The sequence below is a fragment of the Mytilus trossulus genome, chromosome 5 (genome assembly GCF_036588685.1).
Source record: "Mytilus trossulus isolate FHL-02 chromosome 5, PNRI_Mtr1.1.1.hap1, whole genome shotgun sequence".
Taxonomy (NCBI): domain Eukaryota; kingdom Metazoa; phylum Mollusca; class Bivalvia; order Mytilida; family Mytilidae; genus Mytilus; species Mytilus trossulus.
The window spans coordinates 82,436,182-82,449,571 of NC_086377.1; the positions used below are offsets into that span (position 1 = coordinate 82,436,182).

A 13,390-nucleotide genomic window follows, 5' to 3' on the forward strand; every position below is an offset into this window, starting at 1 on the left:
ACTTGACATGCAAAAGTAAAATTATTTTGCGTGAAAACGCGAAACAAAAGTCGAGCGGGACACATGAAATTACTAAAAAACATAGCAGGGAATCCGGGAAAACCCTAATTGTATTAAGCATGATATCAAAATTTGTTGTCAAAAGTAGTGATGACTTGTTCATGTTGTTTGTATGTGTGACATCCCTTTAGTCCGACAACCATTATTCCGACAGCCCATTACTCTGACAGCCCACTATTCCGACAGCCCATTATTCCGACAGCTCTTCATTCCGACAGCTCTTCATTCCGACAATGCATCTGTCTTAAGTGTATGGGTAAATTTTCTCTAAAAAGACCAACTCCGTTCTCTATAATATTTGTGGTTGTCTGTTTTGATTCCGATTATTCTTCTCAGGCGGGATATTTGTCTCAGTATATTGGGGTTGGTACTTGTGCTTATTGCAACTGTTAAGTCCTTACCCTCGTCCCTCTTTCGTTTTACAGGTCTTGGTATTGTATCTGACTTTATATTTCGGAGTTTGTGACAGTGTGACCACTGTTATTCTGTTCTAGGTCGCTGTTTTTTTGTTTTTTGTTCTTGATCTATCTCATTTTCACTAGATCTTCGGTTTCTCCCTTTTCCGTATCAGGGGAGTGAGGTTTCATCACTATTTAATACTAGTGTTGGATAATCGGTTGATATTACCAATCGATTATCTATTACAATGGGTTGGCAGCAACCAACCGACAATCGGTTATAATCGGATCATAACACATTGCCCTCTTTTTTTAAAGGAAATCATGCATTTAGTCTCATTGTACTTGTCTAATGTGTATATCCATATCATTGCAGAGTTTTTATATTCATATTTGATCTTTTGTTTCCATTTTATATTCTGGAGTACTTACTACTAAATTATAATTCTGGTACCTTTGATAATTATCTATTTAGCAGTTAAAACAATGAATTAATAAGAATCAAGATTCATATTGAACATAATTTATCTCATAATTACAACATTAATAACCAACAGTGACACTAACATTTCTAAATTTCAATGGTGAAACTCACAAAAAAAATTCAATAACATAGCTGTAAATGCTGTATGAACATTTGAATGCTTCAAATTAGGAAAAGATATATAAAGTTTTTTTTACTTTTAGAAATTAAAATTAAAAGATAAAAAAGAAAACAATGCATTTGCATTTTACAGTAAACATGGGTATTAAGCCAATGTCAGTTAATTCGTGTAGAACGCTTTTATTACTTTTGTAATCATTATTTTCTTTCGTCTGAACTTATAATTGCAAGAACGTGGAATTTTTACATAGTTGAACCGTATCCGATTCGTGATTCTTACATTTATATAAATGGCGGACAAATTTTGGGAAATTTACAAAAGTAAACGATGTTTGGCAAGCAATCTGGAAAGGAATATGATGTTTTTGATGCTACAAATGGATAACACATTAATAAAAGGCAACTTGCAACATGTTTTAATGAAGCAACGGAATTATTTTGTCTAAAATCAGAATTATTTGTACGTTCTCAAGTAACAAGTACCGGTATTGAAAGAAAGTATTTCATACAAAGTTATTAATCTTAAATACCATTCCATCAATCTGCAAATGCTTTTTGTCACGTTTATAAAGAAGGAAATTACTTATTTCTTTAATTAAAGGATGTTTGACATTGTTACTGTCATCGACTGATATTTTTTGTTAATATTGTTTGACTGCGCATATGAAATGCAAACAGTAAACAGACCGGAAGTTGACAAGCTCAAAGTCCGGAAACTTTAACGACAATCATGTGAACAAAATCCCAATCGATTATCGACATCGCCAGTCCCAACCAACTGATTTCTGACTTATTCCGATCATCGGAACAACACTATTTACTACATTAATAATTATATCAGAGTTGGATAACACTACCCGCCCTCTTTGGTCGCAACACCTTCTACCCCTTGTATCACTCATCTGAGTTTTATTTCAATTAATTTTGTCGCGGAAATTAGCGACTAATGCATGTAATGTAGCGTCAGTCAAAATGAGAAAAGCAAAGAGACAAGTACAAACCCAGGTCCTTAAAAATAAGATGACAAATAGGACGAAATATGTGCTCCAAAAAGATGAGCAATTCCAGATTCTACCAAGACACCAACCATGCCAACCCATGCGATTTTATGAATATCATGTTAGGGAATGTGAATCTACGAAATACAGAGACAGTACACAGCACTTCCAATAACTATCGATCAGACAAAGTCTGAGAGATGACACTTAATATATGTGTAGGGGTATCGATTTTATATCCTGAGCTTATTTTAAAATCTAGAAAAACATGCCTCTTTTATAATGGTTGGGGGAGAGGCAGGACTGATGAATTACAACAAAACTATTTACAAAAAACAAATATGACAGACATGAACCAACGACAACTACTAAACTACCAGCTACTGACTTAGGACAGGCACATTACAAATGTGGCGAGCAGGGTTAGAAATTAGTTGAAAAGGGCTTAACTCATCAGATCGATACAAAGCAAACAAACTTTTTGTGATTTAGATGATATTGACAGCTAGCTCAAAGCCTATAACAACTAATAAAAAATCCTATATCTAAGACATGGTGTGACATTCTTGTCCCGCGTGTGTCTTTGTCAAATGATTTCCCTTCTCCTGGACTCTCTCTTGGTTTGTCTACCATTCATTGGTTAAGGCAGGGTTGCCCACCTTATCCTTACAGTGGCGGGTTGGATTTGGCCATTTTGACAATATCCAATACACAAATAAAAACTCTGTATTCACATGTAAATTTGTAGGATACTTATACAAGTGAATTTTATTTACCTACATTTCACAGTGTGGGAACAGAACTGTACGGTTTTCTTATAATTTGGTCATTCGGGAGACTGTCAAGCGGTGCTCCGACATTCGAAAAATAACAAGTTGCTTGATGGAAACTTTGACGAACTCTTATGTTCCTATATAACGTTTCTGTTTCAAGTTTTGATAGCTAAAACATTCTTTATGTAAATATGAAGCAATAAAATAATAAGAAAGATATATGCATCGAAACGTTTTCCTTAGAATGGTGGAGCTCCGTGTAAAACAATCAAAATGGTCACACAACAGCGATCAAAAATGTCAAATAAACATCGAAAAATCAATGTTTGCTACCTGGATTTTCACATGTACCTTTTCTGATATATATTCTTACCTGTCTGAAAGTTTCAAAGCCATTGTCCCACTAGAAATCCAAATATATTCATTTTCTCCATGTCGGATATTTTTATTGACTGTACAATCGCTCGCAAGTTGACTGTAATATCACTCGGAGCCTTCCTGTACAATCACTCGGAGCTTTTCTTTTCATCGTTTGGCCAACTAGACTACTCCGAAAGGAGAGTAACCTACTTAACCTTCTTATGACTTCACGGTCCGGCTAGCAAGCAAGCTAGTCAATGCATTTTGTTGTAATAGTTTCTAGTGGCATATGACTAATTATAACTCTTAAGTAGGTAATGCTAAACTTCTTCTGCCACATTCATGATCAGTTTATGTTTTCCATGATACTTTTGTCATCTAAATATTTATTAAAACTACTGCAATCCAATACAATATATAAGTCTGGCATGATTTTTCTCTCCTTTTTCTGTTACGATTTTTGGTATTGTTATCGATTTTTGTTTTAACCTAAATTACACACTCAAAGGTGTTAATGATTTTTGAACATTTTATTGGAATGGCTGCAGCCTGCATTAGCGGATCTGGTATGCGGGGAGAGGGAGTTTTTGGTGGTTGAAGCCTATTTTTTTCGATTTTGTGGTGTTCCGTGGTTTGGATCCCCCTTTGTAGAAAGGCGGGATCCGCACCTGGTCTGATATCGTCAATGATAGTATGATGATCCGATTATTCATCTGATTTTTATAGTTTGGTCTTGTGCTGTGATAGTTTTGGGGAGAAATTAATGAGCGAACACAAACATTTTTACCCTTTCCAAATTCTTTATGTACCTGCTTTAAGTCAAGAGCTCGTAGTTCAGTAAATTGTTTTATTATGAATTAGGCCGTCAGTTAAATTCGAAAGGTATTGATTCTTATTTTTCTTTTCGGGACCTTTTAAAGCTGATTATAATTGCTTAAATCCATTTATTTTTTAACTTTGACAATCATATCACATCTCCTTGAAAACATAAATGTGGTTTGAGAAAATGTTGTTTTCCCTAAATAAAAACAACTGTTTCGTTCGTTTGTCGGATGCTATAGTTGGGACTATTAAAAAGTTTCTGAATCGTGACATTGATATAAAAAAAAAAGTTGAAGAATTTTGTGTTTTCTCTGTCTTTCAGATAACAAGTCCTCTCCCATCCTTGATAAAATTTTATTTTACAAGAGCTTTTTCTACCAGTAGCTACATGTATAGCTTGTAATAAACAGACATCTCATTTGTAATTATACCACATCTTCTATTTTAATATCATGTTTATTGACATATACGTGTCTTTTCTTGGGTCAGTGTTTAGCTACCACAATTCCACATTCGAATTTCTTGTTATACCAAATTAAAAAGTGTTGGGTATGTTTAGATACACCATAAGAGAGGCTAAATTTCACGATAAAGCTTTGCTTTGAAATTTAGTTCATCCTATGGTGTATCTACACATATATCCAATCACTTTTTTATTTGGTAAATGACATGTGTCAAAGTTCTGAACTGATATCACAGGAAAGAACATGTGTTACAATGTAGTTTCTTGCTAAAAGTGTGAGGTATCTAACATACACGACATGATCATTTTCAATCTTCAGGTAAACCAGTCAGAGGGTTAATATGGAACTGTGGTGTATGTGTCGAATCCCTCACACCTTTTCAAACAAACTATGGTACATATTAAGTTACAATATATCCCGATCCTGTGCTGACAAATTCTTTGTTGTATTGTTCAAATATGTATTAATTATTTTTCTAAAATTGCTGGTGAATAATATATTAAGTAAAATTCAAAATATGCCAATTAACTTTCCAGAGAATCTTTTCGGTATATATAAATATTTATTTTGTACGAGGATTATTTTCGTTTTTATTTAAGATTAGATTCTTAACACATTTTGTACTGTCCTTTTCTTTTTGTCTTGTAAACTTATTCAGTGGTTGTTTGTTTATGTGTTACATATTTGTTTTTCGTTCATTTTTTGTACATAAATAAGCCGTTAGTTTTCCGAAGTCGTTTTCCATTGTTATTTCGGAACATTTTAAAGATGACTATGCGGTATGGGCTTTATTCATTGTTGACGACCGTACGGTGACATATAGTTTGTAATTTCTGTGTCATTTTAGTCTCATGTGGAAAGTTGTCTCTTTGGCAATCATACCACATCTTCTTTTTTATGTGTAGTGTACACGTTTTGTTTTTGTCTCTGATATAGTCACCTTAAAAGGGTTCCTTGATAGAATCTTAATTGTCAAAATTACTGGTTTTGTGCTTATTTTCACTTCAAATACCATAGATGAACAAATAGGACAGCAACAAACAACCAATGCAATGCATATGCAACGTATTTAATAAATTTGGCCAAGCAATTCTACAGGAAAGCTCCAAGTGATTAACAGGAAGGCTCCGAGTGATATTACAGTCAACTTGCGAGCGATTGTACAGTCAATAAAAATATCCGACATGGAGAAAATGAATATATTTGGATTTCTACTGGCAGTCAGGGGTACTACTTGTACAAGTGTATTTTATTTACTTGAAGAAGTAAAAAAAAATATACACATATAAGTAAATTTGTATGATACTTATACAAGTGAATTTTATTTGCTTGTATAGGTAAAAAAAAAATAGCTTAGTTATGTCCCTTAGGCATTCAGATTTTTTTACTTGTATAAGTAAAAAAATCATCCTTTCTTCTTTTCTTGAATTCTTAAGATTTCTTTGCTCTAATAGAATTTTAAATTGTGTACCCTTTACAGATGTCTTTACTAATCATTTAAGTGTAATTTCATGGACAATGAAAATCCCATTTGTCTGTTATCTTCATAACACTGCTCATTTACAAGCCTCAAAGGAGCAATTTTTGATTGCCTTGCGCAAATATACAAGATCTTTGCTCAATCAGTTTCTTTGATGAATTAATGAGATGAAACATTGGACTTTAATGAAAAAATTTGAGCAAACCTGGGAAAAATCATTAAAGGCATGATTTTACATCTCAAAACTTGAGGATTTTTGTGGGATTGTAAGAAAAATTTACGTATACAAGTATTTTTTTTTAGAAAATTAAGGGGAGATTATTCAAACATTATTTATTTACTTATATGTGTATATTTTTTTTTACTTCTTCAAGTAAATAAAATACACTTGTACAAGTAGTACCCCTGACTGACTGGGACAATGGCTTTAAAACTTTCAGACAGGTAATACTATATATCAGAAAAGGTACATGTGAAAATCCAGGTAGCAAACATTGATTTTTCGATGTTTATTTGACATTTTTGATCGCTGTTGTGTGACCATTTTGATTGTTTTACACGGAGCTCCACCATTCTAAGGAAAACGTTTTGATGCATATATCTTTCTTATTATTTTATTGCTTCATATTTACATAAAGAATGTTTTAGCTATCAACACTTGAAGCAGAAACGTTATATAGTTCGTCAAAGTTTCCATCAAGCAACTTGTTATTTTTCGAATGTCGGAGCACCGCTTGACAGTCTCCCGAATGACCAAAATATTAGAAAACCGTACAGTTCCGTTCCCACACTGTGCATTTGTATATAGAAGAACTGGATCATTCATACTTCGTACTTTGGATATAGATGCCTTACAGTACAGACAGAGAGGATGTAATCTCATGCTCCCTACACTGTGTAAAAACTTGGTGTCACACCAGGAAACTCTAGCAACACTCTCCAAATCTTGGGAGGAAATTGGGAGAAACTTGGAGTAATTCCTCCCTAAAACTCCTTAATTGTTTATTACCTTGGTGTGGTTTCTCCCAATTCCATGATTTTTATTGCTATGTTTACCTTTGAAGTGTGCCAGTAGTTGATGACTACAGTAAATATTTCTTGTGTTTCCTGTCATTAAATGACAGTTACAAAAATTATGAAAAGTGTGAGATTTGTTAAATTTAATCAGAGATATATATATTATAATCTGATTTTATTAAAGAATCCTGCACAACTTTATTTATTAAAATTAATATATTCAGCATTTGTTCTGACAGTGATACGAAGTTGCCATTCTTAATTATGAGATTATAAGAATGTAAATAATTTTCCAATCTAAAAATACTTTTTGTATATAATTTTAAAAAATCATTTCATTAACCTTTTTTATAGCTTTCAGAAATAAAACTAAATAGGAAATGATTGAAATAGGAAGAAGTGAGAGAATAGTTGACATGTAATTATGTCACTGTCAGACCATGCAGTCATGCTTTGTTGATTTTTATTACTTTTACCTGCAATCAACAGGTCATAAAACCCTCCCAGATGGGAGTAATTACTTGATGTTTTTTGGGAGGGAAATCTGTGTTTCACAGTGTGACACTGTGTAACACCAGAATCAGTGTTGGGAGTATGAGATTACATCTTCTCTGTGTGTACTGTATGTTATGAAGTTTCTGTCTATCATATATCCATTGTCCTTGACCTCATTTTCATGGTTCAGTGACTACTTGAAAAGAAAATTAAAGATTATTATATTAGTATTCTTAATTTCTCTCTTATTATGAGTAATTGGATAACTATATTTGGTACGTGCGTACCTTGCAGGGTCCTAGTGCCCGTCAGACAGTTTTCTATTCATGGATCAGTGAACATGCAAGGTTAAATTTGTATGGGTCAAGTCCATATGCATGTTTTTAACTTCTCTGTAACCTATGTACTTCATGGTTTCATGAGAATAAACTATCTATCACATCTTAAATACTGTAAGCACTAGGTCTACTATATTTATGCCCTTGTCAGTCTGTGTGTCCGTCTGTCCCTACATATGTCATTGTATGTCCATGCGTCCCAAAGTTGGTATCCGTTATCTAACTTTAGTTTGCCTCAACCAAATGTTATGAAACTTATACACAATGCTTATTTCCACAAAGGACAGAGCAAGTTTGAATGTTGGTGCTTCACTTAAACTGTTCTAGAGTTATGCCCCTTAACAAATGCTGAATTTTTCGTTTCCGTTCTCTGACTTAAGTTAGCCTCAACCAAATTTTGATAGTGACCTTTACCGTTCTTCAGTTATGTCCCTTTATAACTTTATATGATATGCAAGCGGGGGCAACTTCTGTGTCCCATGGAAACATTCCCAATTTATTTGTATATATGGAATCATTATAAGATGTACATGTCCAACTGGCAGCTGTCGCCCGACGTTGACCTCATTTTCATGGTTCAGTCAGTCAAGGATATAACTCTATAGAGTTATTACAGAAAAATAACATTCATTTGTTATCTTGGACTAAATAACTGTGATAACATATATGTATGTTACATGTTTCAAAGGAACAATATACAGTCAGGGGACTTATTGAAATAAGTGATTTTTAAATTTGAAGTTTTGTCACAAATTGTGATTTTGTAGTTTTACCAAAATTTTAAACACATATAATATCTTTTCATTAGTAAAATTGAAAAAAAGAACTTTTTGCTTCTTTTAAATAGCAAGGTTTATGCCTTTGATGTAATCAATTAGCTGCAAATTCTATTTTAGTTGAAAAAATGCTATAATAATGGCTTTACATAATGAACTGATACTTTCTTAAAAGATTTTTCACAGCAGTGGGAGTATTTTTCCTGTAAAATTAAAGGTTTCATCTTACAGATTATGTAATGAAATTCTACTGTTCGCGATAAAAATTTCACTGTTCGGGGTTGTTGAAATTAATGGGGGTTATTAAAATAATGATATTAAAATAAGAAGTGATTTTTTGGAAGGAAATTGAGGTATGATACTTAAACAAGTGATTTTAATGTCATTATCCTAGATTCAGTACAAGTTCATCACCTGACATGACCGGGTCATCCTACCTAGATGTTGGTTCTGATAATTTTAGCAACATAATTAATCCCTGGATCATTAGTATTCAATATTTAAGGCTACAATACAATTAAATCACTTAGTCTAGTGATTAATTTGTACTTCTTAAATAAGTGATTATTAAAGAAAGACAACTCTTACTTTCAACATTTATGGACATAATGTTACTTGAATCAGTGATTTTCTAATCACTCATTTAACATGTGTTTAAGTAAGTCCCTTGACTGATATACATCATTAGCTTTGTTAAATTATATACAAGTTCTATTGATATTACTATTGTCTTTATGTATACTCAACTATAGAAAGATATAACAGTTCATAGTTTCCAATCATGCATAGATAGTACACCTATGTTATTACAGAAAAAGTACATGTATGTCTGTAATAACTAAAGGGTGTTATTACAGCTTCTCTTCATCACTCCAAAGCATTTGCTCAGAAATATACATGCTTAATTACAATGTATTTTAATTTATTGTAAGAAATATGATCAGAGCATGTAATGAGGTTCTGCGCAAGCTTCCCAGTAATTCCCAAGTTTCTCATATATATAGTAAGTTACATGCCTTAAATAACTAAGCCTTGTTATAACATCTAAGTTTATCCCTTAAAAGCCTCGTCTCATTGATTTACCATGGTTAATAAAAAATTATTAATTTAATTCAAAAAATAGTTTTTTTATTATTAATTTAATTCAAAAATTAGTTATCATGGCTATGCATTTAGTTTCTGCGCACAGTTTCAAGAGTTCCTTCCCTAGAGGCCACTAAAAATTAAAATATTGATGATTAATTTTACAAATAACAAACATATTTGCCTTTACATTATACTTTGCTGAACTAGTAATCATTATTGTTTAGCCTTTAGGGGCCAGATCAAGTGTGCCTCTGGGTGCGGAATTTTCTCGCTGTGTTGATGACCCATTCCTTGTTTCCATTCTCTATTCTGTTTAATCTGTTTACATGTTTTAAATTTTAACTTTTTTTCAGATTCTGATTGACTGGTGGTAGAAGGGGTATGAATATAAAGTGGCATTAAGGCCTTGAAGACAGACTATAACATACTGAAGTTGCAATAACAGTTTGACGAAGACCCACATGTAATCCCATATTGACGGTTGTAAAACTCGTACCAACAGATTTCACTTTGGGTATTTATTTGTATTGTAATAAGTAAGGGACTTTACTTTAACACGTTTCTTTAAAATCACATAATCTTCAGTTTGCATGCTCAGATTGAAAAAGTATTGCTTACGAGCTTCACTGTTCAACTTTCTTTCTCGCCTTGTAAAAGTAGTTAAACAGGTTTTTTTCCATTGTTATGCATTGTACCTGTGCAATAATTTCACGACTTGAAACCGTGAAATTTCGTATGAAATGATTACTGTCAAGTATGAAAATTTTGTAATCTCTTTAAAACATATATAATGTCATTCTAAAAACATTTCTGCCTCGAAAAACACAAAAACTGGCACAGAAACACTTCTATATGTACTGGATGTGTAAACTTTTTATCAGGATCTGAACATCATAATATTCAGTATGCTAAAAATAAGTGTTATTAAAGCTCGGACGGTAAATAGCTTAACATATTTTGTATAGTTTCATCACTCGATGCATAAAATTGAGAATGGAAATTCATTTGAAATTGGGAATGTGTCAAAGAGACAACAACCCGACTATAGAAAAGACAACAGCAGAGTCCGTCATAGGTATTTTTATCGTTCGGCTGCTGTCCTGTGCAATATATCCGATTATATAAATCCTCTGGATCATAGTGGGTGCAATATTACCTATTAACATGATTAAGTTAGAAATACGACGATGATGTATGAGTGCCAATTGAGATATCTTTCCATTCAATACACAATCTAGTAAAGTAAGCAATCATAGGTTCGTTGCTGAAAAGTAAGCTATAAAGTGACCAAAAATTATTTGTGTAAAATAACATAAAAAAAACGGCCTTATTTTATATACAAAAATAGAAATTTTTATATCCAATGCATAAAAGAAATATAGTAGGTTTAGGTGTAACGGTGCAATTTTCACAAAACATATCAAATTTCCCACGTTGTCGAACATAAACATGGATAACATCATTAATGATTTTATTAAGATTGACAAATGTTCGAGTCGGAGTCCGTTAAAAATTAAAAAAAAATCTAATATCTCCATTTGAAAAAAAATCTTAGCAAAGATGAAAACCATATGAAACAACAGTTGTTTTCCACTACCGTCAGAGCAAAGGGAACAGTTTGAAAGTGCCTAATACTGAAATATGTCAAAAATCAATACTCTTTTGTAAACACTGTCATGTATGTAAATACTTTATAATGGAAACCCGAACTTCTGAGGGATGTTTATATGCAAAAATAAGGAGATGGGGTATGATTGCCAAATGGGACAACTATCCACTTAAGCACAAATAAAGTGGATATAAGTAATGATAGGCAACTGTAACGCCTTCAACAATGAGAAAACCCCATACCGTATAGTCGGCTTTTAATGGCCAGGATTGATGATTATATGCTATTGTCTCTTAAAGACAAATATATAAACACATTTTGTCCTCGATTTAAATTACTTTTTAAACATAAAAGTAGGTGCAATATATATTTTTAAACTCAAAAAGTTTAGTGACCCCATCAGCGTGATCAGATACTTGAAAAACTCTTAGTCTTAGTCTTTTGTATGAACACAAAATTCATGGATCACACATTTCTCTTTAACTATCTATACGAAAGTTTCTGCACTCATGAATATTAGCATCGGCTGTAATCGACGGGTAACTTTACACTTGTATGTTTGTCTGATGTGTAATTGTGTTTTTCACTGTTGTTTCGTTGCTGTCTGGTGGACAAATACATGAATTCTGCATGTCATCATCAAACACGTGAATAGCTATATATCTGGTAAATCAAACACTTTTTCTTCGCATAGAAAGAACTCTTCATTAATCTGAGCATGGAACGAATACTTTATATCACAAACTATAAATGTGGATACAAAAAATGAAAAACTAAGCGAAATTGTTAATCCCGCATTGCACGACAAAATGTGTTGTATTTAAGTAAGTAGCATGTGTTCTTGGTTGGTTGTAAACACGTAGTAGTCCATAATGCATTGTTGCTCATTTAGTGGATTGGTAAAAAAACCAGGTAACAATACATTGCGTCACACGTAAATAAACAATTACACGTGCGAGAACATAAGTATGCTAATTCATGCATTTCCATATAAGGTAGTGTTGCTGACCTGAGTAATGATAACATCAAAATTTCTTTTTGACTTTTTTTTAAAGTCATGTGTGTTATGAACATGATGAAGATACATGTAGATGTCACAGTTGTAATGTGGTAATTAATTTTTGCTGTACACGTGTGTTAATGTTTATTTTTTTTACATGATCCTGTTTGTGTTTCAGATTTGCAAATATCATTTTCATTATTAATTAAAAATGTAGTTTCAATAAATTTTAGGGAGGAAACTTGATGGTTCGTGGCATTCCCTCTTAATTAGAAAATAATCTATTATAAATATTCAATCAGAATCCAAATTCAGAGCTGTTTTAAGCTTAAATGTTGTGTCAATACTTGTTCAACTGTTCAGGGTTCGACCTACATTGTATGCAGGAAAATCCAGTTTGCTGTCACTTGACAGCCTCTTGTTCTTATTGTTGAAGGCCGTACCGATGCATATAATTGCTTACACCCACTTCATTTGAACTTAAGTGGATAGTTGTCTCATTGGTAATCATATCTCCTTATTTTAATAAATATACAATGATTTCATTTTCTTTTACAGGATATAATGGCAAGTTGGGATACGGTAAGTTTTTCTACTTAAAAGTCATTGTCATGTGACCTATGTCATGTGACCCATGTTGTCTATAAACTGTACATAAAGATACAGGTGTGTAGTATTCTCAGAGTCAGTCAGTGTCATGTGACCTATAAAATGTATGTCATGTGATCTATGTTGTCTACAAACTGTACATAAAGATACAGGTGTGCAGTATTCTCAGAGTCAGTCAGTGTCATGTGACCTATGTCATGTGACTTATGTTGTCTATAAAATGTACATAAAGATACGATACAGGCGTGCAGTATTCTTAGAGTCAGTCAGTGTCATGTGACCTATGTCATATGACTTATGTTGTCTATAAAATGTACATTAAGATACAGGTGTGTAATATTCTCAGAGTCAGTCAGTGTCATGTGACTTATGTCGTGTGACCTATGTTATAAAGATACAGGCGTGCAGTTTTCTCAGGGGGAGAACAGGAGAAATCAAAATGACTACAGTGAACAGAATTTCAATATACAAAATTCCAGGAGACAAAAAAAAAGAAACGTA

The 13,390-nt window shown here is 32.8% G+C and overlaps 1 protein-coding gene and 1 long non-coding RNA gene across 2 annotated transcripts in view; both read left to right on the forward strand.

Moving 5' to 3' along the window:
* The window catches only part of LOC134719211 (uncharacterized), a 177,176-nt gene that overhangs the window by 14,309 nt on the left and 149,477 nt on the right, over positions 1 to 13,390 (forward strand). The gene's annotated exons all lie outside the window — the stretch shown is intronic.
* The window catches only part of LOC134719264 (uncharacterized), a 52,178-nt gene continuing 50,940 nt past the window's right edge, over positions 12,153 to 13,390 (forward strand). The window contains exons 1-2 of the mRNA XM_063582267.1: positions 12,153 to 12,192; positions 12,839 to 12,862. Coding sequence (XP_063438337.1) covers positions 12,153 to 12,192; positions 12,839 to 12,862 — 64 coding nt within the window. The remainder of the gene's footprint in view (positions 12,193 to 12,838; positions 12,863 to 13,390) is intronic.